Source organism: Plutella xylostella, chromosome 22 (genome assembly GCF_932276165.1).
Source record: "Plutella xylostella chromosome 22, ilPluXylo3.1, whole genome shotgun sequence".
In the NCBI taxonomy this organism is placed as follows: Eukaryota; Metazoa; Arthropoda; class Insecta; order Lepidoptera; family Plutellidae; genus Plutella; species Plutella xylostella.
The window spans coordinates 6,431,333-6,457,284 of record NC_064002.1 but is presented as its reverse complement, the minus strand read 5'-3'; the positions used below and the strand labels follow the sequence as shown (position 1 = coordinate 6,457,284).

At 39.5% G+C, this 25,952-nt stretch overlaps 3 protein-coding genes across 5 annotated transcripts; 2 read left to right on the top strand and 1 right to left on the bottom strand.

Moving 5' to 3' along the window:
• Positions 1-643: 643 nt before the first annotated feature.
• Positions 644-25,182, bottom strand: LOC105392450 (transcription factor cwo). Of its 3 annotated transcripts, none has more exons than XM_048629189.1 (9): positions 24,766-25,182; positions 5,865-5,976; positions 5,489-5,672; positions 4,644-4,820; positions 4,207-4,413; positions 3,821-4,008; positions 3,419-3,580; positions 1,891-1,984; positions 644-1,611 (listed from the first exon to the last, which is right to left on the bottom strand). In XM_048629189.1, exons 1-9 carry the CDS (start codon positions 24,786-24,788, stop codon positions 1,415-1,417), a joined length of 1,344 nt encoding a protein of 447 aa, XP_048485146.1. In that variant the 5' UTR covers positions 24,789-25,182; the 3' UTR covers positions 644-1,414. The 3 variants fall into 3 exon arrangements, with proteins under 3 accessions (XP_048485146.1, XP_048485145.1, XP_048485148.1); XM_048629188.1 differs by having other exon boundaries at positions 24,770-25,181; XM_048629191.1 differs by having other exon boundaries at positions 24,762-25,180.
• Positions 6,427-8,191, top strand: LOC105392440. Its single transcript, XM_011564067.3, has 2 exons — positions 6,427-7,114; positions 7,242-8,191. Exons 1-2 carry the CDS (start codon positions 6,813-6,815, stop codon positions 7,702-7,704), a joined length of 765 nt encoding a protein of 254 aa, XP_011562369.2. The 5' UTR covers positions 6,427-6,812; the 3' UTR covers positions 7,705-8,191.
• LOC125490315 lies at positions 16,368-18,353 on the top strand. The gene is made up of 2 exons (XM_048629192.1): positions 16,368-17,382; positions 17,834-18,353. The coding sequence occupies exons 1-2, from the start codon at positions 16,511-16,513 to the stop codon at positions 17,889-17,891; spliced, it is 930 nt and encodes a 309-aa protein (XP_048485149.1). The 5' UTR covers positions 16,368-16,510; the 3' UTR covers positions 17,892-18,353.
• Positions 25,183-25,952: the final 770 nt, after the last annotated feature.

Here is a 25,952-nt window from a genome sequence, read left to right as displayed (position 1 = left end):
GTACATAAAAAATTATAACTCCCATTTTTTGTCGAGCGTAAAAATATATAAAGTAAAATTTAATAAGGTAAGTTAAGTACCTACTTACCTAGATAGATATGTATATTAAGATACATTATACATAACATACTTACCTAAATGTATGAAAATAAAATGGCACATTTAAAAACTCTTTTATGTACAACAGAAAATAGCTCATGGGATTTTTTATGCTCTTTACCAAATAATATGCATCTTAGGTAGGCCTATGCAGGCACATCCAAATCATGCAGGTACTTACATCCAAATGGTAGGTAGGTGCGTATTTTAATCAAAACGAGGGTCATGATATTTATTTATCATTCAGATCACAACTAGGCATGCATATTGTTTTAAATAAGTACTTATAAAATATTATGTACCTAGGTAAGAATAAAAATGGTTCAACGAATGACGAGTTGGATCTCTTTCAAACTACAATGGTACCCACCTACCTATGTACCATTTTTGCATACCTTTAAATAACGTAGTAATAAAGTTGATAAAAATTCTTATAACTAGGTACATTTTAGATATTTATACATCTACCTGCCGTACTCAGAGACATATTATGAAAAAAATGCACATATGCCAATACAAATAAAGATGATCAGTTAATTTTTTAATGAACATTTCGTTAAATGACGTCGCTGAGTACTGCGTTTTTTTAGTACTAACAATAAAACCCGATGTCCATAATTTAACGCCATCTATTTAAAACATAAAGTAGCGGTGGTAACATAAAATTACAATGTAAAGTACTTACTTAATTAATTCAGTAAATTCGTACAACATAGGTAGTATATCGTGAGTGTGGTGGTATCTTGCCTACCCACAACTCCATGATTTGTATACAATATACAATCATACATGTCTATAACAATAATTATACTTAAAAATATCTAAAAGTATATTAAGGTAACTTAACAGTCATACATGCTTTTTTCAAAGTAACTGTACTATCATTTGGGTTCGTCTTCATAATATAAATCGAGGTATAAAACACGACCACCTGCGGCTCGATTATTTTACAAAAACTAAACCAAAAATGCAAGGACTGTCGTACTTGTGTCGCAAATTGAATCCAGCAGAGTTTATCTGCAACTTAGTATAACGGCCGAAAATTAAGAAGCAATCCCAATCCAATATTTAAACTCTAGCGGATTGAAATGGATTTTTAACTTACGAATTGCACATAAAAAGTTAAACTCCACAGCAGCTGAATTAAAATATTGAACAATGATTCAACAAATTGCGACCGGCCGGCGGGCTTAAAAATTTAAAAGTAAAAAAATCCAAGAACTTTTAAAAATGGCGCCTAAAGTCGGGCAGAGGTATGCTGCTTCTTTATGCCAAGCGGCGATTTAAAACCAGTATTTTCAAATAGAAGTTTACTTCACATGGCGCGCCACTCGCGGTTGGGTTCGCGCTCCCGTTTGACGTGGTAGTTCATGCAGGGTTGGAAGTTCACGTGGATGGTGACGGGGTGCAGCGGCGCGGCCAGCGTGGCGGCGCGCGCGTCCAACACGTCGTACGGACCCAGGTAGCGGGACAAACACGAGTATTCTACGCTCAGTGGCACGTAGTATTTTCCTGGAAGGAAGACACAAGGCTTTATTTAATAGTGTTCTAAAAATGTTGAAAAAATATCTAATAGTTAAGTAATCGTCGTTTTGGCTGTGTTGACCTTTTATTTTCTTGAATTTATGCTCCTCTACCTCTATACAGATAACTAAATAACTATGGCACACGTAGACCGTGTGAACCCTTGGGGAGGCTCTTTTTGTGCACCTTCAGGGCACAGTGAAGTAGCTAAGCACATCATATACAATGCAATGGTAATATTTAAGGCATAATTATAGTCATAGTTACCGAGAGAGTTGAGTGCGAACACAGGCACGAACTGCGAGGGAGCTGTCGGCGTGGGCTTTTCGTAGTGGTGGTGCGGCGACTCACTCGACGTTTCCTGCGAATAGTGAGAAATACGCTTTTAACAAAAATGTTATAAAACTGAGCAGATACATTTAATTGTTGCTAGCAACACCAATACACAGTCTGCGTTATCTAATGGAGCGTTTACATGGGCAATGAAAGTGGTCGATTTTCACCGCGCTAAATCAAACGTCCAAATGCTAATTCTACCAAGATAATTTGTGAAGCGAAATCGACCTTGCAAACTACATACGTTCTATGTGTACCAGTTAGGGTTTCTGGTCGAGAATTCTCGAGCTCGAGAAGATTCGAGAAATTCGGCTTGGTTCGAGACGAGAAAAAAATCTGAAGACTCGAGAATTTCTCGAGCCTTGAGATAAAAATTAAGAATATTCAATTCGAACTTTCCTGCGCGCTTAACAACACATACGCATACCATGCGCGTGTATTATGATTTATTCTGTACGTACTAGTAATAGTTACGTACTGTTTCTTAGTTCAGGTGGACCAAAAGAAGTCATCCGATGTTGTTTGGCTCTAATTTTTTGTCTAAATGAAAAACTTCGATTCTGTTTTTTGAACCTTTACAATTTTATTGGTAAAGTCGAGAAAATGATATCGGCCAAATGGGCGCCGTCACAATTGATTGCTATACGGGCTCGTTACGAGTATATGGCATTTTTATTCACTTCAGCGAAAACTTCGGGCGAGAGATTCTCGCTCTCGTGTCGATCGAATTTTGTCCTTAAGGGCTTCCAGAGACACGAGCTTATTCACATAAACACGGGACTTTAAGAAACCCCAGAAAAACTGTCTGGGGTTAAATCGGGCGATATTGCAGGGAACAATTACAGATAAAACGAAAAAAAAGGCGACCCGAAAACTGAATAAGTAAACACAATGTTTTAGCGTTCTTGGGAAGTAGGTATATCACTCCACGGCTTCTGAACTTGTATTCTGCATTTATCTAGTCCACCAATATCAAAACTGATTTTAAATTGGCGGCCATTTGCACAAATGAGAGCAACTTCCAATAGGGTGATTACTTTTGTCCCACCTTGTACTTACCAGTAATAACTAGCTAGCTAGACAGCTAATTATGAGTATTAGCAGATTATTTTCTTTGTGATTAAGTTGACAAAGTAAAAAAAGGAAAGGATTTGTGTTTTTTTATTTAAATTTAGGCTTTTTCTAAAGGTCTTCTTAGAAAGGCTCGAGACTCGAGAAGACTCGAGAATTTGGGCTCGAGAATTCTCGAAGCTCGAGAACGAAAACAGGTGAGAAATCAGAAACCCTAGTACCAGTTAACTGCAAGCAAAGCGCGTTTTGTATGGATATACCTAATGTATGATTTATGTTTTTTATATTTTGACTAACAATTTTTGGAAATGTTTTACTAATTTACTATGGATGCTATATCTGGAAATAAATGTTTAATAATTAATTAATCTCTGTGTCTGCCACTAACCTGAGGAGAAGTATCCTGCGCCTCCTCAGTAGACCCGCTGTTGGAGGTGGACGTGGAGGTGACGGGCTTGGCGGGCGGGCGCCGGCGCTTGTGCGAGTACAGCTTGTTGTGCGCATGCGCGTGCGGGACCATGCCGATGGCGCGGATCGACATGTCGTGCACCTACGGGTAGGGAGACAGTTTTCGTTGGGTATTCAGTTGGCAAAATGTATTTACGGGCATAAATTTTCAGCGATTCAGCTGATTTTGATAAAGTATTGCTATAAGGACGCTTAATCACAACGCATGAACTAAAACAGACATAAATGGTGACCCCGACCTGATAAACAAATCCTTCCTAACTACGGAAATTAAACTTTAACCTTTCGTTGTGCTGTTGTATACGATAAAAAATAAACGCACCTCATTATCCTGCGATCTCGAGAACCTCCTCTCTATGGAGTTCTTGAACTTGTACGACTGCAGGAAGTCATCCGGGAAGTCTGGCTTGCGTATTGTACGTAGCGTGGGCTCGCCCTTGTGTCGCACGTCCAGTTGCAGCGGCTCGTCGCTCGCGGGGGTCTCCGTGTCTTCAGACACCACGGCTGTACCTGAAAATGTTAGCTTGTTAAATAAAGAATAATAGCTATGAACAAATTACAGAGTATCTGTGGTAAGGCAGCAGGGGAGACGGCAACTGCATTTTAAAACTGCATCGGGTCATCATGATTACGAGTGGTACAATACCTCTATATCTTATTCAGATTATACTTAACTAGATTAACTAAATAAGTCGTCAACATACGTACTTGTCTCACCTCGATCGCAGTCCATCGGGTAGGCCTGCTCTGGGGCTGCCGGCTCGTAGGACTCGGGGTACCTGGCCACCTCGGGCGGCGGCGCCACGCGCGCGATCACCCCAGGCTTGCCCACGAAGTTGTTGGAGCTGCCCGAGGAGCTGGTGTTCTCTGAAGAGAAGTGCGACTGTGACGTGTCTTGCGGCGGCGGCGGCTCAACTGAAACGTTAGAAGGGCCTCTAACAAAAAGCCAACTGGTTCATTAGCTATTTGCTTGAAATGGGGACGGTTTCCTTGACCATTTTAATTGACAACCCGTAACAGTTTACTCTTTGAGGGTCTTCGCCATCACCACCTTCAGTCAATACCAATCCATGGCTGGAAATATTTTGCGATATTACTCGCCTTAATCGAAATAAACCTTTCCCTGTTAACTGTAATCATCTCACCTTTGGTCATACGGTCGCAATGCCTCTGCATATGTGAGGCGAGCTGCACACACAGGCCGTCGGCCGGGCCCAGGCCCTGGACCTCCACCAGGAACCTGACAGCCTCAGCCACCGCTTCCTGGAACCCAGCCTTGAAGTGATCCATAGCATCACCGCCACCCGCCGGCTTGTCGGGAGCTAGAATGTAATCTTTACAGTAAATATAAGGTTCGAGAGTGACCATTCCGTACCAATTGAAAAGTCCTTCAGTGTGCCTTCGCTATCTAAGAAGCCGAAGTGTCATAAGATATCTGATCTGAGGCCAATTAGTTGCGAACTGTGGCATACCAGAACAAAAAGGACCGCAATGACAATACCCCACTGAAGAAACCCATCACCAGTAAAGAGTCACTAAATGTGGAGATATTTAATCATACTTTAGTGACTTGTGGTAACAATGGTGGAGTCTAGTGAAACAGTTGTTGATGGAGACCCTGCTGTCTAATAAGTTTTGGGGACAGACGAGTTGAAGTTTCATTCACGGAGTTGTAATCCACCGAATATTTTTATAATAGTTAAGACTGCCAAGTTCTTCAAAATTCATGATGACGAATTGACCATGGAAGTACTTCCATGATGATGACCTACATAATAAACCTGCACAAACGGACATTAAGCTTAACAACGAGTGGTTAACTCTTATAGTAGTCCGAGTGGTTAACGGTAGGTAGCCGCTCATTAAAGTTATAAATGCTCTTCAAGTTAACCCTCCTGGCACACCTTTGCGGCTTCCAACTCCATAAAGAAAATATCAAGAATAAAAACATTGTTACCATAGCCTCTGTCGCCGTTATCTGTGTACAAACCGTTGGCCCGGTCTTGCAGGTACTTGATGTGTCGTATCGCCATCTCAATGATCTCGGTCTTCTCGACCCTTCCACGGCCCTTTTTAAGGTACTCCGGTGGAATGAGTCGCGATAAGTCCGCCAGGCAGTTGTTCATGCGGTCGCGACGCCGCTTCTCGATGATTCGATGGGACATCGGGTCTTGCTGTGGGGCAAATGTGATGTTAGATACGAGTGTTCAGGATAGGTTACAAAATAGAGTGGAAAGGATGATGGAGGAAGACTTCTGGTAAAACCATAAAATCGTAGGTCATACTGGATCATAAATAATGATAATAAATGGGCATGATGATTGTGCCGTAACAAGACCTTGCCCAAAGAGAATTAAAGCACTAACCTTGCCCTTCTTGAGGAAGCCCCCGTTCTGGTAGTCGGCCTCGTCTTCGGAGGGCGCGGCGGCGAAGTTCAGCTGTTCCGGCGCGCGTGTGAACCCGTCGTTGGAGTTGAAACTGGAAGGAGGAAGAAAATATTTAAATCAGAAGTGGGATGAAGAAAAGTTTTAAAAAAGTAATGCTTCGGCAATAACTATGTGGTAGAATTTTAGGTGGGTTATAGTTATGTAGTTATACTATTAGTTATATATACTCTAAGATTAAAATTGACTTCTACGTAAGAAAGTACATAATCATTATTAAGAGGGGTTTACACTAGCAAAATAAATATTTTATAAATCGACTTTTGCAAGTTAACATTTATATAAAAAGAAGCAGAAGCATGTTCACGTTTCGTCACACTTGTGAAGGGTGCCCCTTGCACTTGATGACTTCTGCAATTTTTATTGCACGTTCAAACCCCGCTTTAGTATCACCATAAACATTTAAGGCATAGACCTGTAGAATGCGGAGGTTTTTGTTGACCTATTTACAGTGAAATTTTATTTCTCGCCTCGTGCGGCCCGTGCCGGTGGTCCACCCACGTGACACCCGACGTGAAACTTTGACATTCAAAACAAATAAGTTTTTATTTTGTTGGTTAGCCCATTTAATATTTATTTAAACTGGAACAGAGAGCCAAGATATCAATGAAACCTACAATCCTGTGTTTCTTTTTTGGATAACAACCATTTTAGATATTTCAGCAAGACAAAAATAACTAAGTATGATAAAGACTTATTTGTTTTCAAAGTCCAATAACATACAGAAATACCTACAATAAAATCACTATAACCTATGTATATCGATATGTATATCGACGACCACCTTATAATGAACGGTAATTAGTATTTACTGAGCTAACGAATATTTTTTTAACCGATCCCTAAAAGTCAGAACTGTATGATATTATTATGCCAAGGTCAGAACAATTACTGGATGATCCCATGTCGGATTACCCGACTGGGATGGTGCAAGACCTCATAGACATGTACTATGAGCGAGAGTTCCTGTGGCAAGAGAGGTCCAGACATTACAAGGACAAAGCATTGACGGAGCAAGCCTACGAAGAAATGGCGAATTTTCTGAGAAAATCTGGCTTCCCTGATGCTACCGCCAACAGCCTCCAAAAACAGTTTCAAATCATGAGACAAGCAGTTATCACGGAAAAGAAAAAAATTGACAAGTCTCAAGGGCGATATATACCCGACGTATGGTGAGTAATTTGATTTTATCTTAGATAGGAACAGAGCTAACACTATTGTATAGGTACCTATTAAGACATAGTCAAAGTAAAGGTATGCGATCGTAATCGCTAATCGGCATTTGTTATTTCCTTCCAGGTACTATGATCTAATGACGTTTTTGACCGATCAGCATGAGAAGCCACGACTATCTTCCCACCCACGTCCGTCGAAAAGTCTCACGCTAAGGGCTTCGTGGTTTGCAAAAAAAGGCAAAGGTGAAAAATCTGTAGCAGCTCCTGCAATGCGCAAGAAAGTTTCATCTCAAGCAGAGAAACATGACGAATCTCCCGCCGATGTAGACGAGTTCGAAGCTATAGGAATCAATTACGCGAGTAAATTAAAAAGAATGAACTCAAAGCAGCAAATAATAGCCGAGCTGCTGATTCAGAAAGTCATCGCGAAGGGTTTGATGGGCGAGTTGTCGACGGCCACCGAGCTGGTGCAAGTACACCGGGATAAGGACAGAATCTCCTCTAAAGTGAGACTTAGTTCTCCAATCAACAGCAACAATCGCCCAAGAACGCAACACTGTAACAATCATAGTCGTAACCATGAATAGGAAAAATAGTAAGCCGACTGTACAAGAGGCAGCGTCCACATCATCAGCGGATAGTTTCGTCAGAATGAGCGAGTTCAAGGCGGTGGGGGTGAACTACGCTCGCAAGCTGAAGAGGCTAAGCTCCCGGCAGCTGCTGCTGGCTGAGCTGCTGATCCAGAGGATCCTGGCGCTGGGGCTGGCCGGGGAGCTCAGCGGGGGCACCGACCTCGTCGATATCTATAGCGGATCCAGGGTATTAAAGAGGAAATCTTGATTAAGTATATGTATATATTACGCTGTTTTAACATAATCTACTTAATTTGAGGAAAATGGAATGCAAGCCAAAATATGGATTGAATACAGTCGCGTTGTTTGTAAATAATCCACATCAGCTTGATTGAAGGTGCTTATTACTCTCATTGTTTATACTAATACATAATTATAAGAAGTATTAATAACTACATAAGTTACCTACCCGTTAATTAAATTATCATGTTCAATTCAAACAACTCGTTTTAATACTTTTGGTTTTTAACCAAGAGATTCATTCGATTCATTCAAACACTACCCAGACGTAGTAGTTCATCATCATCAGCCAATAATCATCCACTGCTGGACATAGGCCTCTCCCAAGGAGCGCCACAACACTCGGTCCTCGGCCTTCCTCATCCAACCACTACCCGCCACCCGCCTAAGGTCGTCAGTCCAGCGGGCAGGAGGGCGTCCCACGCTGCGTTTGCCTGTTCGTGGTCTCCACTAGAGAACTCGTCTACCCCAACGGTTATCGGTTCTTCGGCAGATATGACCAGCCCACTGCCACTTCAGCTTGCATATTTTGACAGCTATGTCGGTATCCTTAGTCCTCTGACGGATAACCTCATTTCTGATACGATCCATCAGAGAAACCCCAAGCATAGCTCTCTCCATAGCACGCTGAGCGACTTTAAATCGGTGGACCAGTCCTACCGTCAGTGTCCACGTCTCTGCACCATACGTCATCACTGGCAGGACGCACTGGTTGAAGACTTTTGTCTTGACATAGTAGTTATGTTAGGTTTAAACGGTGTAAGTAAAGGTATCCATTGTATAAAGTTAAGGTGGACAAGTATGATGGTTTTCTTATTTTATTAGATGCTAGGAGAACAATCACATACTTATTGAAGTAAATGAAAAAGGATTTCGGTCAGCTGTTCTTACTCAGTTCCCCTAGTAAAATAATGTTGCAGTGGCGGACCACTGAGGTAAGATGATATTTTTAGATTCAAATTCGGCTAACATGATATTGTGCATAAGTGTTGTCGACAAAAGATATTTGGTCACGTGTTGTTGACTCAGATAATGTTTATACGTTTATACACGTGAGCCATGCCATGTGAGGTGATTGATAATAATATGATTGTGTAGTACAGTAAGGTGTCGGCTATATCATTATGAATGAGTCAAGGAACATAAGAACCTACCTGGAGAAAAAAATATATATTAAAATGTCTGATTGTAGTACGAGTAAGTAAATTGAAGAACTTTTAATGTAGTTTAGGTAACTACTTCAACGTAAATATTTCAATATTTACAGCATACAAAACATTCGTCTAACGTTAGTGCAAGAATGTAAGTATTTAACTAATAATTTTAACTGTTATCAACAGTCATAGGGCAAGGGCAACACTCTTCACAAACTAGCTAGGTACATCTCTTGTCTACGGATGGAAAAATCCCGGAATAATGCAACGAAACAAGATGGTAATTTGGTCATCCCGCCGTGAACGTGACCATGTGATGTGAATAATGAAGGCAAACAACGTAATTCCTTCTCCAATGACAAGAATACCTTAGAGGTATTATGCCTAATTGATTGAATCTTCATAATTATACGCATCGGTGAAGGTATTGACTAGATAATTATTCTTCACACGAGAACAAAGTTGCAACAAATCATTCATGATTCAGAATAGGATACTCACAAAAACTAACTCTGTTCACTTGTTGAACAAATGGGCATTTATTATCAGGTAAGTAAGTAAAGTAAGTAAGTAGTACCTACGTAAAGCATACCACCAGACACGTGTTACGGATTAAATACTTTGTACCTACATGTATGTAGGAGCAGCGGAGAGTGTACCTATCTACCTATGTTGAGCGCAGATAGGTAGGTATATGTAGGTTTGTTGGTACCTACGTTTTACTTACCGGAAAATTTTCCTAGAGAGTACTTTACTTGGATGATTTATTTCAAATTCTATTATACTTCCAAGTATTTACCTACTAGTAGTCACAGCCCGTTCACACTAAATAGTTGTAAGTCGCATAAAATTTTCCTAAATTGATGTGGACGTTTTTACTGTAAGTCCTTCTATTATTAGTAGGTACTTTTGTCTTTTTTGTTTTTTATTACTTTCTCTAATGAATGTATATAATAATATTATCAACTCATTCTACACTGTAATACTATTTGTAGTGCCTACCATTGAATTATAAAGGAAGAGCTTGTTATCTAACGCACAGGTGATGAGCCTAGTTTAGGTAACAATGTAAATTCTTTATTTGTATACTATAGATATTTTTTCTGTCAATAAAGTATATTCATTCATTCAAAGTACTCTCTAGGACAATTTTCTGTTATTTTTGAACGAACAACCAAATGGCATCACCATTGATTCGATATGATGTACTTACACATCTCTAGATCTATAGATGTGATGTGATTACTGCCCATTACTGCCCTATGTCTGTTGGCGTAGGTCAGGTGCGCCGTACGTGTATTGATTCTATTTTTAGACTGAATGAGCTCTAAGTATCTACAATTTTCCCTGTACATCGATAGGTGCGCTCTAATACGTTTTATCATCACGTTTTATTTGCGTTTTAGATATTGGCATGCCTGTAAGTACCTACTTGATAACCAAAGATATAAGTAGACTACCTGCTCAAGTATAAGTAAGTAAGTAGGTAGTCAGGTTAATAAGTTCACCTGCTTATTAGATTACGTACAGAATCCCCCCTCTTATTGCTAAGTACTGACTACTACTGACTCTACACTCTTTACAGAGAGGGGCGAGGTTTCTTTGCAGCCGATTGTACCTACAAGGTATTGGTATTGGTAGCTTTAGAGCCTGTATCACAATATCTGGATAATGGCTATCTGTGGGATAAAAGACATGCTGTTACTGTCTGAACTACTCTAAACCATAATTGCAGAGAGTGACAGCATGTCTTTTATCCCACAGGTAGCCACAGGCGCTTCATATTATGTAATTATGAGACCTACCCTGACATTAGCAATGGACAGCCAAAATGCCTTCCTCCATTCAGATCCTAAACAAAAGGCGCTTGGGGCGCAACGCAACTACACATCACAACGTGCGACTGTTATAATTACAATAACGTGCCCGATGCACGTTATGGTTATGATGTGTTGTTTCACTCGTGGAGCTACCTCCAGGATGTGTGTAGTTGCGCAATCAGCGACGGAGTGTGGCGGTGACGTAGTGTGAGGCGTGGGACCCCCCCAACGTGACCGCACCGGCTGCCGGCCGAATCAATTTTAATCTTCTTAAGTTCTTACCCTCAACACTTTGTTTTATAAGGTTGTTGTGGGGAAGAGCTCTACACGTTGGACCCATCTAAAAACGGTTAGGTCTATCTAAGTACCATGGAAGTACCTAATAAACTAACGTTATTATGGGTATAAATAAGTACAAAAAAGAAAACAAGAATTTAATGTATTTTTTAACAATGCACTTGTCCTCACTTTGTCATTGTTGCTTTGTTTTCCGGAAAACCGAGAGATATCAAATACCGGCACACCCTGTCAATAATGGGTTTTCTACACGTTTGACCACAACTTTGTGCGTTTGACTCATGTTTAATATAGGCACTTACCTATACTGTACAAGTAGAGTATGTACCTACCTAATTTGCTTAAGCTTTAGATTAGGGGGCTGCTGGTTAGAGAGTTGGGTAAGCCACAAACAAAAAAGAGGTGCTGCCCTGCACCATGTGGGAATTGTTTAAAATATAAAAAACTAGCTTCGCTTCCACTTAAAAAGTTTTCCCGTGGGAATTCCGGGATAAAAAGTAGCCTATGTTCTTTCCCAGGATCTAGACCGTATGTATACCAAATTTCATTCTAATCCGTTCAGTAGTTTTGGCGTGAAAGAGTAACAGACTGACAGACAGACAGACACAGTTACTTTCGCATTTATAATATTAGTTAGGATAGATTATCATGCGTCCTCAAAGAAACAGCTAAGTCCGTGCACTATGCACATACATTTGCACCTCAAACTAACACTAAATTCCCCACAAACCTCGAACGATCCTCCCGCATTACGCAACACGTTACCTACACACATATTTATTCGCCGTTTGCTGGAAAGTTTGGTGAGGAGCGTGAGGTGCAACGTGACTCGACGGAATCGGAGCCGGCGGACGGAGCCCACGCCTGCACGTGTAGCACCACGGTGGGGAAGAAATGCCATTATGTCACGCTAAGGATACCTTCTTTTAAATACTCCAAGGAATTATTGGTCATTGTCTGAGTATGGTTAAATTTCATACAAAGCATACCTTGGTCCGTCTGGTGAGTATGCTGGTTGAATTTCATTTTAAAAATTATATTTTGTTGTAGGTATGTTGCAAATATTCCAATACACCAGGAGTTACGCTGCATCTCGGATTACACCGGGCCTACCAGGGAGCACAGATTATTTAAGGGAGGAGGAAAACGCGCTAAAGGGTAGATAAGGAAAGTGAATATAAATGACCGACTATGCACCCTAAAAAGCCAATAGTCGAAGAGTAGGTAATAATTAAAGTGAAAAAAATACATTATGGCTAATGTTGTTAGAAAAAATCATGTGGCAATGACAATGACCCACCTATACCGTCTGCCGGATATAAAACTTATCGTGTGTTTATTTGGACAAGAATGTCGATCATGCAATTTATAGCAAGCTGGGTGGCGTACGCAAAACCTGGCATATACATTAAGTACGCATTTACAAAGTTGATTGCATGAAAGTTGCTCACTTTCCTCACCATGGACATTATGCCCAAAGTCATTGACAATATGTCGCCAGATTAGGGCCCCCGATGGAGGGAAATACCGGCAATCCTGATCAGACCTGACACAAACAGACAGAGCAGTCAAACTAGTGACACCTTACACCCCTGTTTATGTTGGCAGTTACGATTACGATACATTGATACTCGTAACGATTTCAGGAAATTATAAAATCACGAAAAGTGGCGCGAACCTCGCGAACGGTTTCAGTTGGTTCACGTGTTTCAACTTTCCATTCTTAGTTCGGCACCGTGACACCGAAGTTGGTCTCACGATGTTTTCCACTTCTGGCAGAAGGTAGAACCACCTAAAAAGAGGCTGTCACGTTCACGTTCACTGTACTTAATGGAAAATTACACGAGGTAATGCCAATCTAACCGGGTATTTTTTTTTTTAGAAAAAACTTACTACCTATCTAGGTACTACCTACCTACTATTTACTTTTAAAACCTGTGTCAGTTTTTATAGACTGCACCATCATATACTTACGTATTTATTTTCCACCGAATGTTAGCTATCGAAAACAGCATCTCATCCTCAGAACTCATCTCATCTGACAATGATCTGACAGGTTTTTTTTACTGTAGAGCTGTAGAGCGATTCTGCTTCTCGATTGTTTATGGCTAATGAATGTATCGATGCTTGGTAACGAAGAATCTCAGCGAAGAATCCTTAATTTTTAAAAAAGAATGAGGTTCTCAATATGTATGTATGTTCACCGATACCTTCGACAGTTATGGACCGATTTTTTTGATCTCAAATGTGTGTTGTGAATTGTGAATTATTTTAGTAAGAAGGTAGGTTATTAGGTACCTATTATGATATAAGTAAGTAGTTAATACTTATGATTTATGTTATGAGTTATGATCTAGTCTAGGTGGTAAGTACGTAAGCCATTTAGTAGCCGACACATGGCATAGGTAAGGTTTAATTCTCTACACGTGTTAAGATGGTGTGAACTTCACGTATAGGTAGGTACCAAACTAGTTTATAGTTCTAGTTCTAGGCGAAAAGGACATTGACCTTAAAAGGTCGTCTAGTAAGTAGGTAAAACGTCAATATTATCTAGAAATCGTTAGATCTTAAACTGTAAGTATTCAGTCCGGAATCCAGTTTCAGTCAGACAGAACAAAATATATCATCGCAATTTTAAGTAGGTCTATTATCTGTGAGTTTATCTCTGCTGTGTGCGAATCACGAATATGGTCGTCTCTAGTCGATAGTACCTAATTCGGTACTATATTACTACTATTGTAATATTAGTACAGAGGATCTAGTATAGATTTGTTAGATTGTAGAAACTATAAAAGTTTACGTTTTCTCGGATACAAAGTGGCGCCTCTAACGGAAACTATCATGCCACTTTTGACAGATAATGTATGCAGATGACAGCAAAAAACGTAAAAAATTTATAGTTCAAAAATGGCAAAACCTGTAGGTACTAGACGTACAGATTGCGGACATGGCAGTGAATGAAAACGCACACATTGGCATCACCGTTGTATTACGTGGCAATACGATTATTTCTATCACAGGTCCACACAATATTCTTAATTTTAATATTCCTGAAATATAACTGATAAGTTCAAAATGTGCGGTCCTAACCACAAAACTCCAGAAACATCAAATTTATAAGTAAATACCTAATCTTTTTTTACAAAATTTTGGCAAATAAATCATTCGGAATAAACATTGTAAAAATATGAACTTAAAATAGTCGGGTATAGGGCAGTAGTCTCAGCGATACACAGACCGGTGTGTCTGTGTGTGTGAGATGCGTTTCGATGCGGGCGCGGTGTGTCAGTGTGCGGGTCACGTTTCGCGCGGCGTGCCGCGACAGCGCAAGGCCGCCCCCCGCACCCCGCGCCGCCCCCGTGCTGCCCATGTCTCGTGCTGCTCAATCTATTTCTGAACGCACTTGTTGATCGCAGATCCCAATCGATCTGTCGCAGGCAACTGGTTTAATCTCCTGTTTGATTGAACCACTAGCCCGTTCATTGGATGGCGCTATTCAGTTGTATGACTAAAGGACAAATCGTCAAGTCGTTGATTGTAACGTTCGACGTCTTGAGTAGTCTTGACTGAACGTCATTCAGCGAAGTCGTTGAATGGGTGTTGAGTTCATTTTCTAGTAGCAAATAAACCATCAGTAAGAACGCACGCTGCTCATCATTTCTCCACCTTTAAAATACAGTGACATAGTAAAATCAACCTAATTAACACCCACATAATGGTCGTTATCGAGCCGAATCAAAGTTGTTTACTACAAATTCGCCGGTAACCAGCCCGGCTGAGAACAAAAGAATTCTTATCTATCGTCGAGTGAAGTCGAGAAAACAAGTGTTGAATTCAAATAAAATTAAAGTAATGCAAGTGTGGACATTAATTTAAACAGTGTTAACTTATGGACTAACCAGTGCTTAAAAACGAAACCTAAAGAACTAAATACCTAATCAAAGTGTGTATGAACGCTAAGTGAATAACTATTATAAGAATTGACTTTGTGAACGTGTTGAACATTAAAATAGTGCGATATACCTACCTAACACTTTGGACTATCAAACGTAAATATAGTGTTTATGCAAAATGGAAGCGGAAAAGGAACTATTGCAAATTTTAGAAGATAAAATATCAATGTTACAAAAAGTGTTAGTTAACTTTAAGAAATGTCCTAAGGCTAGGCTTACGAAAGGTTACATAACCGTGAGACTACAAACTATTCAAGAATATTGGCGAGACTTTACGAATGCACATTTGGCCCTAACTAGAAAAGTACCTAAACAAAATAGACAAAATTACCCGTACTTTGCAAACGACGAGTACTACGAAGTTGAAGAATTATACTTGGGTTTACAAGCGGATTTGACTGACTTATTATCCGAGTGCTCGCCGTCAGCCACCAGCCGGCAGTCAGCAGGCGCAGCCAGCACCAACATGGAGGCCGCTGACGCGTCGCAGGTCAAGCTACCAAGGATACAGCTGCCTACATTCTCAGGGTCTTACGAAGAGTTCCCGGCCTTCAAGGATTTGTTTACATCATTGGTAGACAACAATGTTACACTTAGCAATGTCCAAAAGTTACACTACTTGAAGAGTAGCATCAAAGGAGAACCAGAGTCATTACTGAAACACATGCAAGTTGTAGAATGCAATTACGAACCAGCGTGGAAACTGTTACAAGAACGATACAACAATATGAGACTTATTACCAACTCTGTGTTGAAGCGATTATTTAACCAAAGGAAGATCTCTGCACCTACAGCTGACAACATTCGTTCACTGTTAGACACAACTAATGATTGTCTAAACAGCCTGAGAAACCTAAGCATATCAACTGATTCTTGGGATCCAGTCATCATATTTCTGGTCATTCAGAAGTTGGACCCAGAGTCACATCAAGAATGGGAACAATCAGCTTTCAATGGAAACAGCGCAGAACTACCTAAGTGGACGGAGTTATCAAGATTCTTAGAAACTAAGTATCGAACACTGGAGCTAGTTAACCCACCACAGAGACAGAAGATAACACAGAGCCAAAACAGAGAAAGAGAATACAAAGTTCATGTTTCTACGGATACCAACAGTAACAATAACTATAACAACAAGGAGAAATGTTGCTCAATGTGCAAAGAAAACCACACCTTATGTCATTGTAGAGAGTTCATATCAAAGGTACCAAGAGAGAGATGCGAGTTCGTGAAAAGCAATCAACTATGTTTCAATTGTTTGGCCCCAGGACATTCAGCTTTTAGATGTCGACTCAGAATGTTCTGCCGAGTATGTAAGAAGCGTCATCACACGCTCCTGCATGAGACCTATCAACCAAACAATGTGGAATGTCACCATGATACAGCTACCAACGAGAACAACAACATCAATGAACCAGTCTCAGAGTTATCAACCAACATAGCAACCAACACGTCTACTGCGCTCCTGGCTACAGCCCTAGTACCAGTGAGAGATGAATCATCAGGACGTGTCACCATGTTAAGAGCACTAATCGACAATGGATCACAAGCAAGTTTTATTAGTGAGAGAGCCGCCCAGTTACTTAAGCTGAAGAGGATACCCTGCAATGGTACAATCACTGGCGTTGGCACAACAAAGACAACAGTCAAACACGTAGCACAAATTGAGGTTCTTTCAAGCCAAGATTACAAATTCAGCCTCAAATTGAAAGTTTATGTAATGCCTACGCGTTTAACATCACAATTACCAACGAGAGTTATCTCTGAACGCACCTGGTCACACATCCATGGTATAGCTTTAGCTGACCCCGGCTTCAAGCAACCTGGACCTGTAGACATGCTGCTGGGTGTAGAAGTGTGTGCCGCAATTATGAAAGGCGAGATTATCAAGGGTCCCCCAGGCACCCCTAGTGCTCAAAATACCAGCCTTGGGTGGATTCTCTTCGGGCACATCACTTCAGAGGAACACAGAGATGAATATACAGTAATGCACCATCAGATTGATCTGGAAATAAACAGTATGCTAAAACAAATGTGGGAATTGAATGATCATGAGCAAAAGATCCTAACCGCAGAAGAGAGAAGATGTGAAGAAATATATGAATCAAATCATTCCAGAACAGAAGATGGCAGGTACATTGTGAAGTTGCCTTTTAAAACAGAGAATAGATTATCAATACAGAATGGATCGAGAGACATAGCTCTGAGAAGTCTAAAGCAACTAGAGAGACGCTTCGAAAAGAATGAAAAGCTAAAGGAAGAATACACAAAAGTGATAGAAGAATATCTTGAGATGGAGCATATGGAAGAAGTACCTATAGAAGAAATCAACAAGCCAGCTGTATACTTACCTCATCATGCAGTTATGAAGGAAGAGAAAGAAACATCAAAATGTACAGTGGTATTCAACGCCTCATGCAAGGGAACCAACAATACTTCCCTGAATGATGAACTGCTAGTTGGTCCACAACTACAAGAAGACATGCGAAGCATTATAATGAGATGGCGCATGCACAAAGTTTGCTTCGCCGCTGACGCAGTTAAAATGTATTAATAACAGAGGAGGACAAAGATAATCAAAGAATCCTATGGCGTAAAAGTAGAACCGAACCTGTAAAAGATTATCGATTAAACAGAGTAACATTCGGAACGGCTTCAGCCCCTTACTTAGCCGTTAAAACTCTGCTTCAGCTAGCTAAAGATGAAGGCCACATTAACGAAGAAGCAGCTAAAATAATCAAAGAAGATTGTTTCATGGATGATATAGTATCAGGAAAGGAAACACTAGAAGACGCAATCAAAACAGCTAAAGATATAGAGAAGATATTACAGAAAGGAGGTTTCATATTACAGAAGTGGTGCTCAAATGACGTAGATTTCCTGAAACAATTCGAACCATCAAAGATTAGCACTCATGTCAACATTAAATTTGGCATAGATGGTATCATAAAGACACTAGGTATCATCTGGAACATGGGAGAAGATGTATTTCAATATCAAAACAACTTACCTGCTACAGCTGAATCTTACACGAAGAAAAGTATCCTGGCAGAAATACAGAAGTTGTTCGATCCTCTCGGATGGATTGCCCCGGCGATTATCCCTGCAAAGATACTCATGCAAAGATTATGGTTACAAAAAACTGGGTGGAAGACTGAGACACGCAAACATAGAAGAAGACAGAAAACACCCCATCATTATACCAAGTGAAGGTTACCTTACCACATTAATAATCGCTGATGCACATGCAAAAACGTTACATGGAGGAATCCAACTTATGCTTGAGTACCTGAGATCAAAATATTGGATTCTGAAAGTAAAGAATTTAGTAAAAACGAAGATACGTAATTGCTTGATATGCGCCAAACAGAGAGCATTAGTAAGAAACCAGCTGATGGGAGACCTACCGACAGCCCGAGTCAACCCAGCCAGACCGTTCTATAATAGTGGAGTTGATTTTGCGGGTCCTTATCAAGTTCTAATGTCAAGAAGCAGAGGGGCGAAAACATGCAAGGCATATGTGGCACTGTTTATCTGTATGGCCACGAAAGCAATACACTTAGAACTTGTCGGAGATCTGACATCAGAGGCATACATAGGTGCATACAGGAGATTCATCTCAAGACGAGGTCGATGCTCTCACCTATGGAGTGACCAGGGAAGAAACTTTATCGGCGCAGACAAGGAGTTGAAAACAGCATTGAATGAGGCTAAACTAGATTTTGAAGGAGACATAGCAGAGACACTTGCCAAAGATGGAACTCAATGGCATTTCATTCCTGGATATAGCCCTCATATGGGAGGCTTATGGGAGGCGGGCGTCAAGTCCATGAAGTACCACATGAAAAGAATCCTGACCTCTCACCTCACGTTCGAAGAGATGTCTACACTCCTGTGTCAGATAGAAGCCTGTCTTAACTCCCGGCCTATATCTACAATTGAATCTGAATCTGAAACAATAACACTAACACCAGGCCATTTCCTGATCGGCGAAGCGCCTGTGACTGTTCCAAACCCAGACCTGAAGTCAGTGAAGGTTAGTCGACTGACACGTTGGCAACATCTACAGAAACTCCTATCAGACTTTTGGCAAATATGGCAGAGTGAATACCTCGCACGATTACAACAAAGACCAAAATGGCTAAAGAAAGTACAGGAATTTGAAAAAGGACAAATTGTACTTATAAAAACAGAAAACTTGCCACCCGGCAAATGGAGTCTCGGCCGCATCGTGGACAAGCACCCGGGCGCTGACGGAGTCACCAGAGTGTACAGTGTGAAGAGTGGTAACAGTGTAGTGCAAAGACCTATGAATAAATTGTGTTACTTACCTATAGACACTGCCACTTAAAACTTAATTATTTAATATTTTCAGTAGCTTTGTTTACCTAACTAATTCTAAATGAAATAAGTTGCATGATCAAATACTTAAGTTAAAATGTTCTTATTACCTAACGTTACTTATTGAAAAATTTAGTATTTACTTAATCAATCTTTAAGATACAGTCCACAGAGTTAAAATTCAGTTTAAATAAAAATGCATTGTAATTTGTAAGTAAAGAAGTATGTATTCAGTCAAGTAAAGGATCTATAATATCAATTCTATCTATTTAAGGCCATTAGCATTGTATAATCACTTTTTTAAAAGGGCCTTTAATAAATGCCCTTTGGGGGGCGGTATGTTGAGTTCATTTTCTAGTAGCAAATAAACCATCAGTAAGAACGCACGCTGCTCATCATTTCTCCACCTTTAAAATACAGTGACATAGTAAAATCAACCTAATTAACACCCACAATGGGATATAGTATAGCAACTTTGTAATGTCTGGTTAGGGTGAACATCACCTGGCAAGAGTCAACAAAAAGACTATGTTACAAAGCTCTTATCTCACAAATTAACTAAACAATACCAATAAACAAACCCTCATATTGTTGTTCATAATTATCCAGTTTCGCCACTTTTTTTCTTTGAAACTATCCGCCCGCGGCGTAATAATAGGTAAATCCATGTTGTCACACTATTTTAACACAAATAACGCACTTTAAAGCATATTTATTTGCAAAAAACTAACAATATAGGTGCTTTTTGTGTCAGCTGTTAGCTGCTAGGCGCCATATTTGTTTTATTCACCACCTGACTGATTTTAAGTCAGCTAACTAGTTGGACGTTTTGTGACGCTTGTACAATCAACGTTCGGCCTAGTCATACAACTGAACAGCGCCATCCAATGAACGGGCTAGTGGTTCAATCAAACAGGAGATTAAACCAGTTGCCTGCGACAGATCCACCACCATTAGATTGACACGAAATTTGCGACTGTGACCGAGAATTAATAGGTATATGTGATAAGAAAGTGTCAACTGACCTATACCTGTTAATGACTTAAGGGTGCAGCTCAGAGGTCAATGACCAATAGAACAGTTAAAGGAAAATTACTTTGCGTATTGTAGTGCGGTGATTTTCAATGAAGTTTGTAAACATCATATTGTAGGCAATGTAGGCTGGATGTTTCTAAGACTTTTAAATTTCCATTATGGTAAAACGATAACATTAAGTATTTTTTACACCACTTTCGTTGTTAATAATATTCTTAATAATAAAATTATGCACTTATTCAATAAAAATAAAAAAATGACGTTCACCACAAGTACTGTTTTAAGTACATATTTTCTAAAGGTTTTCTGACAGAATGCAAACTCCTTAACTTATGCCTAGTTTCACCATAGTCTGTTAGATAATTAACACCCCTGTTTCATTGTAATGTCATCAGATATTCGTCACCTCCATATTAAATTCTTGGCAGATGTGTCAAAAGTCAACAAGTAATCCCTTGTTATGATCTAACAGCTGTTTGTATATTTTAATATGTTATTATTATATTGTATTTTAAAAAATTAGGTATACATTTTATGTTGTTTCGTGTATATTATGTCTATATCTATAATCGTATAATTATTTTCGTTTACGAAACTAACTTAAATAATGACCTTTAATATTCGTTTCGTGCATATTGGCATGTTATTATTCATAACTAAATGTTGTTTGTCTGAGCTGTCTGGCTGGGTTTTACAAAGAGAGTAAGTAATATTATTATTATGTTATATAAAATATAACCAACAATGACAATTATCTATTACGTTAAAAATAAAAGGATGAACACACATTATAATGTACTTATTATTATTTAAAAAAACGACGACCGAATGGCGTAGTGGTTAGTGACTCTGACTACTGAGCCGAAGGTCCCGGGTTCGATTCCCGGCTGGTTTTGTTTTGTTTAAACACAGATATTTGTTCTCGGGTCTTGTGTCCGTAAAATGGCAATAGGCCCGCCCCCTATTACATTGGATGGAACTAACATAACACTCTGGCGAAAAGTGGGTGCAGCAATGTACCTCTGCCTACCCCGCAAGGGAGTACATTAGTACAAGGCGTTAGTGTGTGTGTGTGTGTGTGTAGTACAAAAAAAACTAATCAGTATAATTTCATTGGTTATTATGTTTAATTTGAAACATAGTTATGTAATAAATTCAAATAAAAAGACTAAGATTGTTTACCTTTTGTGCCAAGTATGAATGAATGCAGTTTACCTACACTATGAGGCGATTCATTTAATTAAATTACTCTCTCAAATTAAACCAGGTCATCTTATCCAAAAAAAAATAATGTTTATGTATAAAACGATCTTTTTTCGTAAACTTACCTACAACCTACCTGAAATTTAGTCAGTGCACTTTAAAAACATGAACTATAAGTAATCTATATTTTTTTACCGATGCAAAAACCTAAACGATTCCTACCGAATAGTTTTGTCATATTAATGAAGTTAAACAATCAATACAGGGATGACGTTACTGCCATTGACACACTTTCACACGTAAAGTGGCATATACAATTATACATGTAAGTACATGAATGAGGCGTATGTGTGCAGATTTTCATGTAATATTTTATTGTTTAGATTACAGATTACATAAAGGGCAAACCAAATATTCCTACATACTTAAAATGTACCGCTAAAATTATGGGTTTTTATACGTCTACGTCTAATGTGAATGTAAAACTACTTGATAGTTAATGAAGTTGGCTGCATAACACACTTTTGTGCTTTGTCAAACATTTATCCGTAAAATGGGGGGGTCAAGTTTGTATGAAAAAAAAATAGCTTTTGCCCTTTTATTGGAATACTCCACAGAAGTACTCCTATTGATAACCGATGAAATAACTTAGGATTTGCAAAGGGGTAATAAAGTTTATTTCGGAAAAAAAAATGATTCACTATTTTTATTGGAAACTTTGCAGTTAAGTAGATTTTTACCCGACTGCCGAAGGAGGAGGGTAATGTATTCCTATAAATAAAAGAGTAGATATGTAATTAGCAGGAAGGAGCAGGGTTTTTAAAATAATTCAAAATAGGCAATGGAGTGACAAAATCTAATTATCGACATAGATATCGTTTTTATACTTTTTATTAAATCGGATGTTGCAGTCGAGAAATACCGTTATCCCTTAATGGTGTCCGAAGCGATATAAATGTCTGGAATGTTCATATGGGTATCGTTGTTATATGACGTGGAGGGAATTAAGGGAAAGGGATCGAGCATAGAGGAGGAAATATAAGGGAAGGTAAAGGGATGCACAGGGGAGAGAATAAGTGAATAGTAGGAGATGGGATGGGATGGAAAAGAGGTGGAGTGGAGGCGACGGGAGTGTAGGAGAAGGGAGTGGATGGTAGGAAATGGGAGAGTAAGCTAGGGAAGGGGAGGAGGTGAGTGACCATAGAAGAGGAAGACAACGTAGGGGCTGGAGGGCAGGGAAGCTACGAATGTGAATAATTTCCTAATATTGGCGGTCGCGACACCATGGAAGGTTTAAATACAGTAAATATGTAAACTGTATGTGAAAAACCACCATTATTTGTCAAACATCTGCCTGTCTGTTTCTCTAGGGCAGAAATTTTCGGAGAAAGGATATATTATCCAGTAAAGTGTCTGTAGGGATCTAGGGATCTCGACCGATACCTTGTCCGTGGAATTCCTCATACCTCTGCTCCTCATGCCATGTTGCTACGGCAGTATAATGTGCTACTGATTTTTATGGGGGCGATTTACTGCGTGTAACACGACACGATGCTGTTTTATCCGTGTGAAACATTTAAGTCAAGCAGGTGCCATCGTCCTTCCATAGAACTAGTTACCCAATCTATTTAGCACCCCATTCACACCATATTTTTTTTTGTAATGTTGTCAAATGAGACTCTGACTGAGCATGTATAGTTGTATACATGCTTCGTTCGACACCGAGCCCCATCCCATGTTAGTCTTCTTCAGTTCACAAATACGATGGTATGGTTAGAGAGAGGCTACCACAACACAGTAAAAATGGGTAGGAAAGCTTTTGAAGAGCTGTTGGGTATTAGCGACACCATCCGATCGCCAGGGAGAAACCCATGAAATTCTCATCTCTTTGAACAGAGTGAATGCTGACGAGGAAAAGGATGTCCCTGTCCCACCTTATGCTTGCCTTTCTTTGGCTGGCTTGACTGGTGTTTCGCTGAACAAAGATGCTCCGAGGAAGGAAGTATAACCCAGTAATGTAATTGTAGGGATCTTGACTTATAACTTATAACGAAATTGTCCAATAGAGGGAATACATTTCCATTACCTCAGCACCTCCGATCGTATTGCCCTCTTGTTGAAACGTCTCTTGCCTATCATTCCCCATTAGAACGTGTTTTTGGATGCCATTTACAATTTATGCTGGTCACCTCACCTCCTACCTTTTCTTATTCTTCCATAGTCCTCAGTTAGTTAGACCTAGTTACTCAGACCATGTAGCACCTTACTTTATTTTTATTTTCATACCCTACAATAATAGTCCTGCACTAACTGGGGCTTTTTCTTGTGTTTATTTTTATTTTCTAAAAAGTATATTATATGTTTATATAAATATTCGTATACAATATATGTATAAAAATAAACACAAATACTTACAGGGAAAATCGACAGTTAATATGATTTCATAAGTGGTAAAACCGGCCACAATCATATTGAATACTTTAAACAGTTTAAAACATATATCTGATAAAACCCTAGATCCCTAATAAATAGAGAAAGGCAACACTCTCTAATCTAACCAACAGTTAAAATCTAAAGCACTATGATGATTGATGACTAGGATGGACGTATGAATGAGCATTCACCCTACATGAAGGGGAAAAGAGACAAGACAACAACAAAACAAACATGGGTAAGTAGGTAGCCAGCAGGTAGATAGGTATATATTATATCTATGTATATATTTTGTATTCTGTAAGGTAAGAATTTAGTATTCAAATAGAAATTAAAATAAGTATTTTATGTGTTATAAAATATTTTTTTAATCTCTGGTAGAAGGTGTACCTATAATATACCTACTTAATTCAAAATAATGTACTTAACCTACCTACCTAGTTTTACCTTCGCTTCGAGGGTATGTAACTACTTAGTCTACTTACAGACTATGAACAAAATGCAATGTAAGTAGGTATAATTAAATCATTGGTTACCTACTCACTTTTCATACTTGACGACATGTCCGTTTTCCTCCCAATAATGATGTGTATCCATAATATCCATAACCACTTGGACACAAATATCAGTAAAATGTGTGTCTTAGCACTTGATCACGTAAACAACAACAACAATTTGTTATCACTCACATTCTTCCCGATTCAGCGGGATTTAACACTCACACACTAAAAGCACTTAAGTGAGGTCCTTGCAATCCATTTTCATTGAACAGACACGATTATTTACGTACAAAATAACACTTAACTGCATGTAGGCAAGTGTAGAAATACGAAATAGGTAAGGTGCAAGATTAGCGCGCGACTGTCAGCGAGTGAATGTTGGCTGTTTGATAGCCGGCCGGTCGGTCATGTGACGTGAAGTCGGCATCAAAATATGGCACGGGCTGCGGAATGTGCGCGCAGCTCGGCCGTCCACGCTCGCCGGCACGTGAGTCACGTGAACCGCCCCTGCCCCGCGCGCGCCGCCCCACCTCGCGCTGTGACGTCACCAACACCAACACCCCTATACTCGACTATTCTACACAACGTGACTTGGCGGAAAGTACCCACCTTCCGTTAGTTAATTCAATTTAGTTTAATTTGTAATAGGTAAGTACTTATTTTAATTACTTAAGTAGTTATGTCAAAAATTTCCGTTGATAATCTATTTTCTTTGATTATTTTATTCCTGATTGGTGATGATGATGATAATAAGTAGCCGTATACTGCGGCGGTTGCAGGGTAGCTTCGTTGGTGCTAAGAATCTATCGGCATGAATGGTTGAGAGTTTCAGAACTGTATATTCTTAATACAGTCACACAGGTGACACAGGCCATCTATGTACTGTGGGTGCCTCCCTTGCTAAAGATCTCATGCAGAAAATTAACAAATCTGAATCAGAACTTGCATCATCCATAGCAACAACCCCATCACATGTTTCTTTTTACTTAAACCCAACTGATGAAATCGAAGTAGAATCGTTCATACGTCTTCTTAAAATAGACAGTGCTCCCGGTTTGGATGGATTTCGTAACAGTCTCATCAAACATATTTGTAAATACATGGTTTCTCCACTCACTCACATTATAAACTTAAGTATAAAGACCGGCATATTCCCTGATATATGGAAAACAGCTGTGGTAACTCCAATACATAAGGCGGGAGACAGAAAAACACCTAGCAACTATC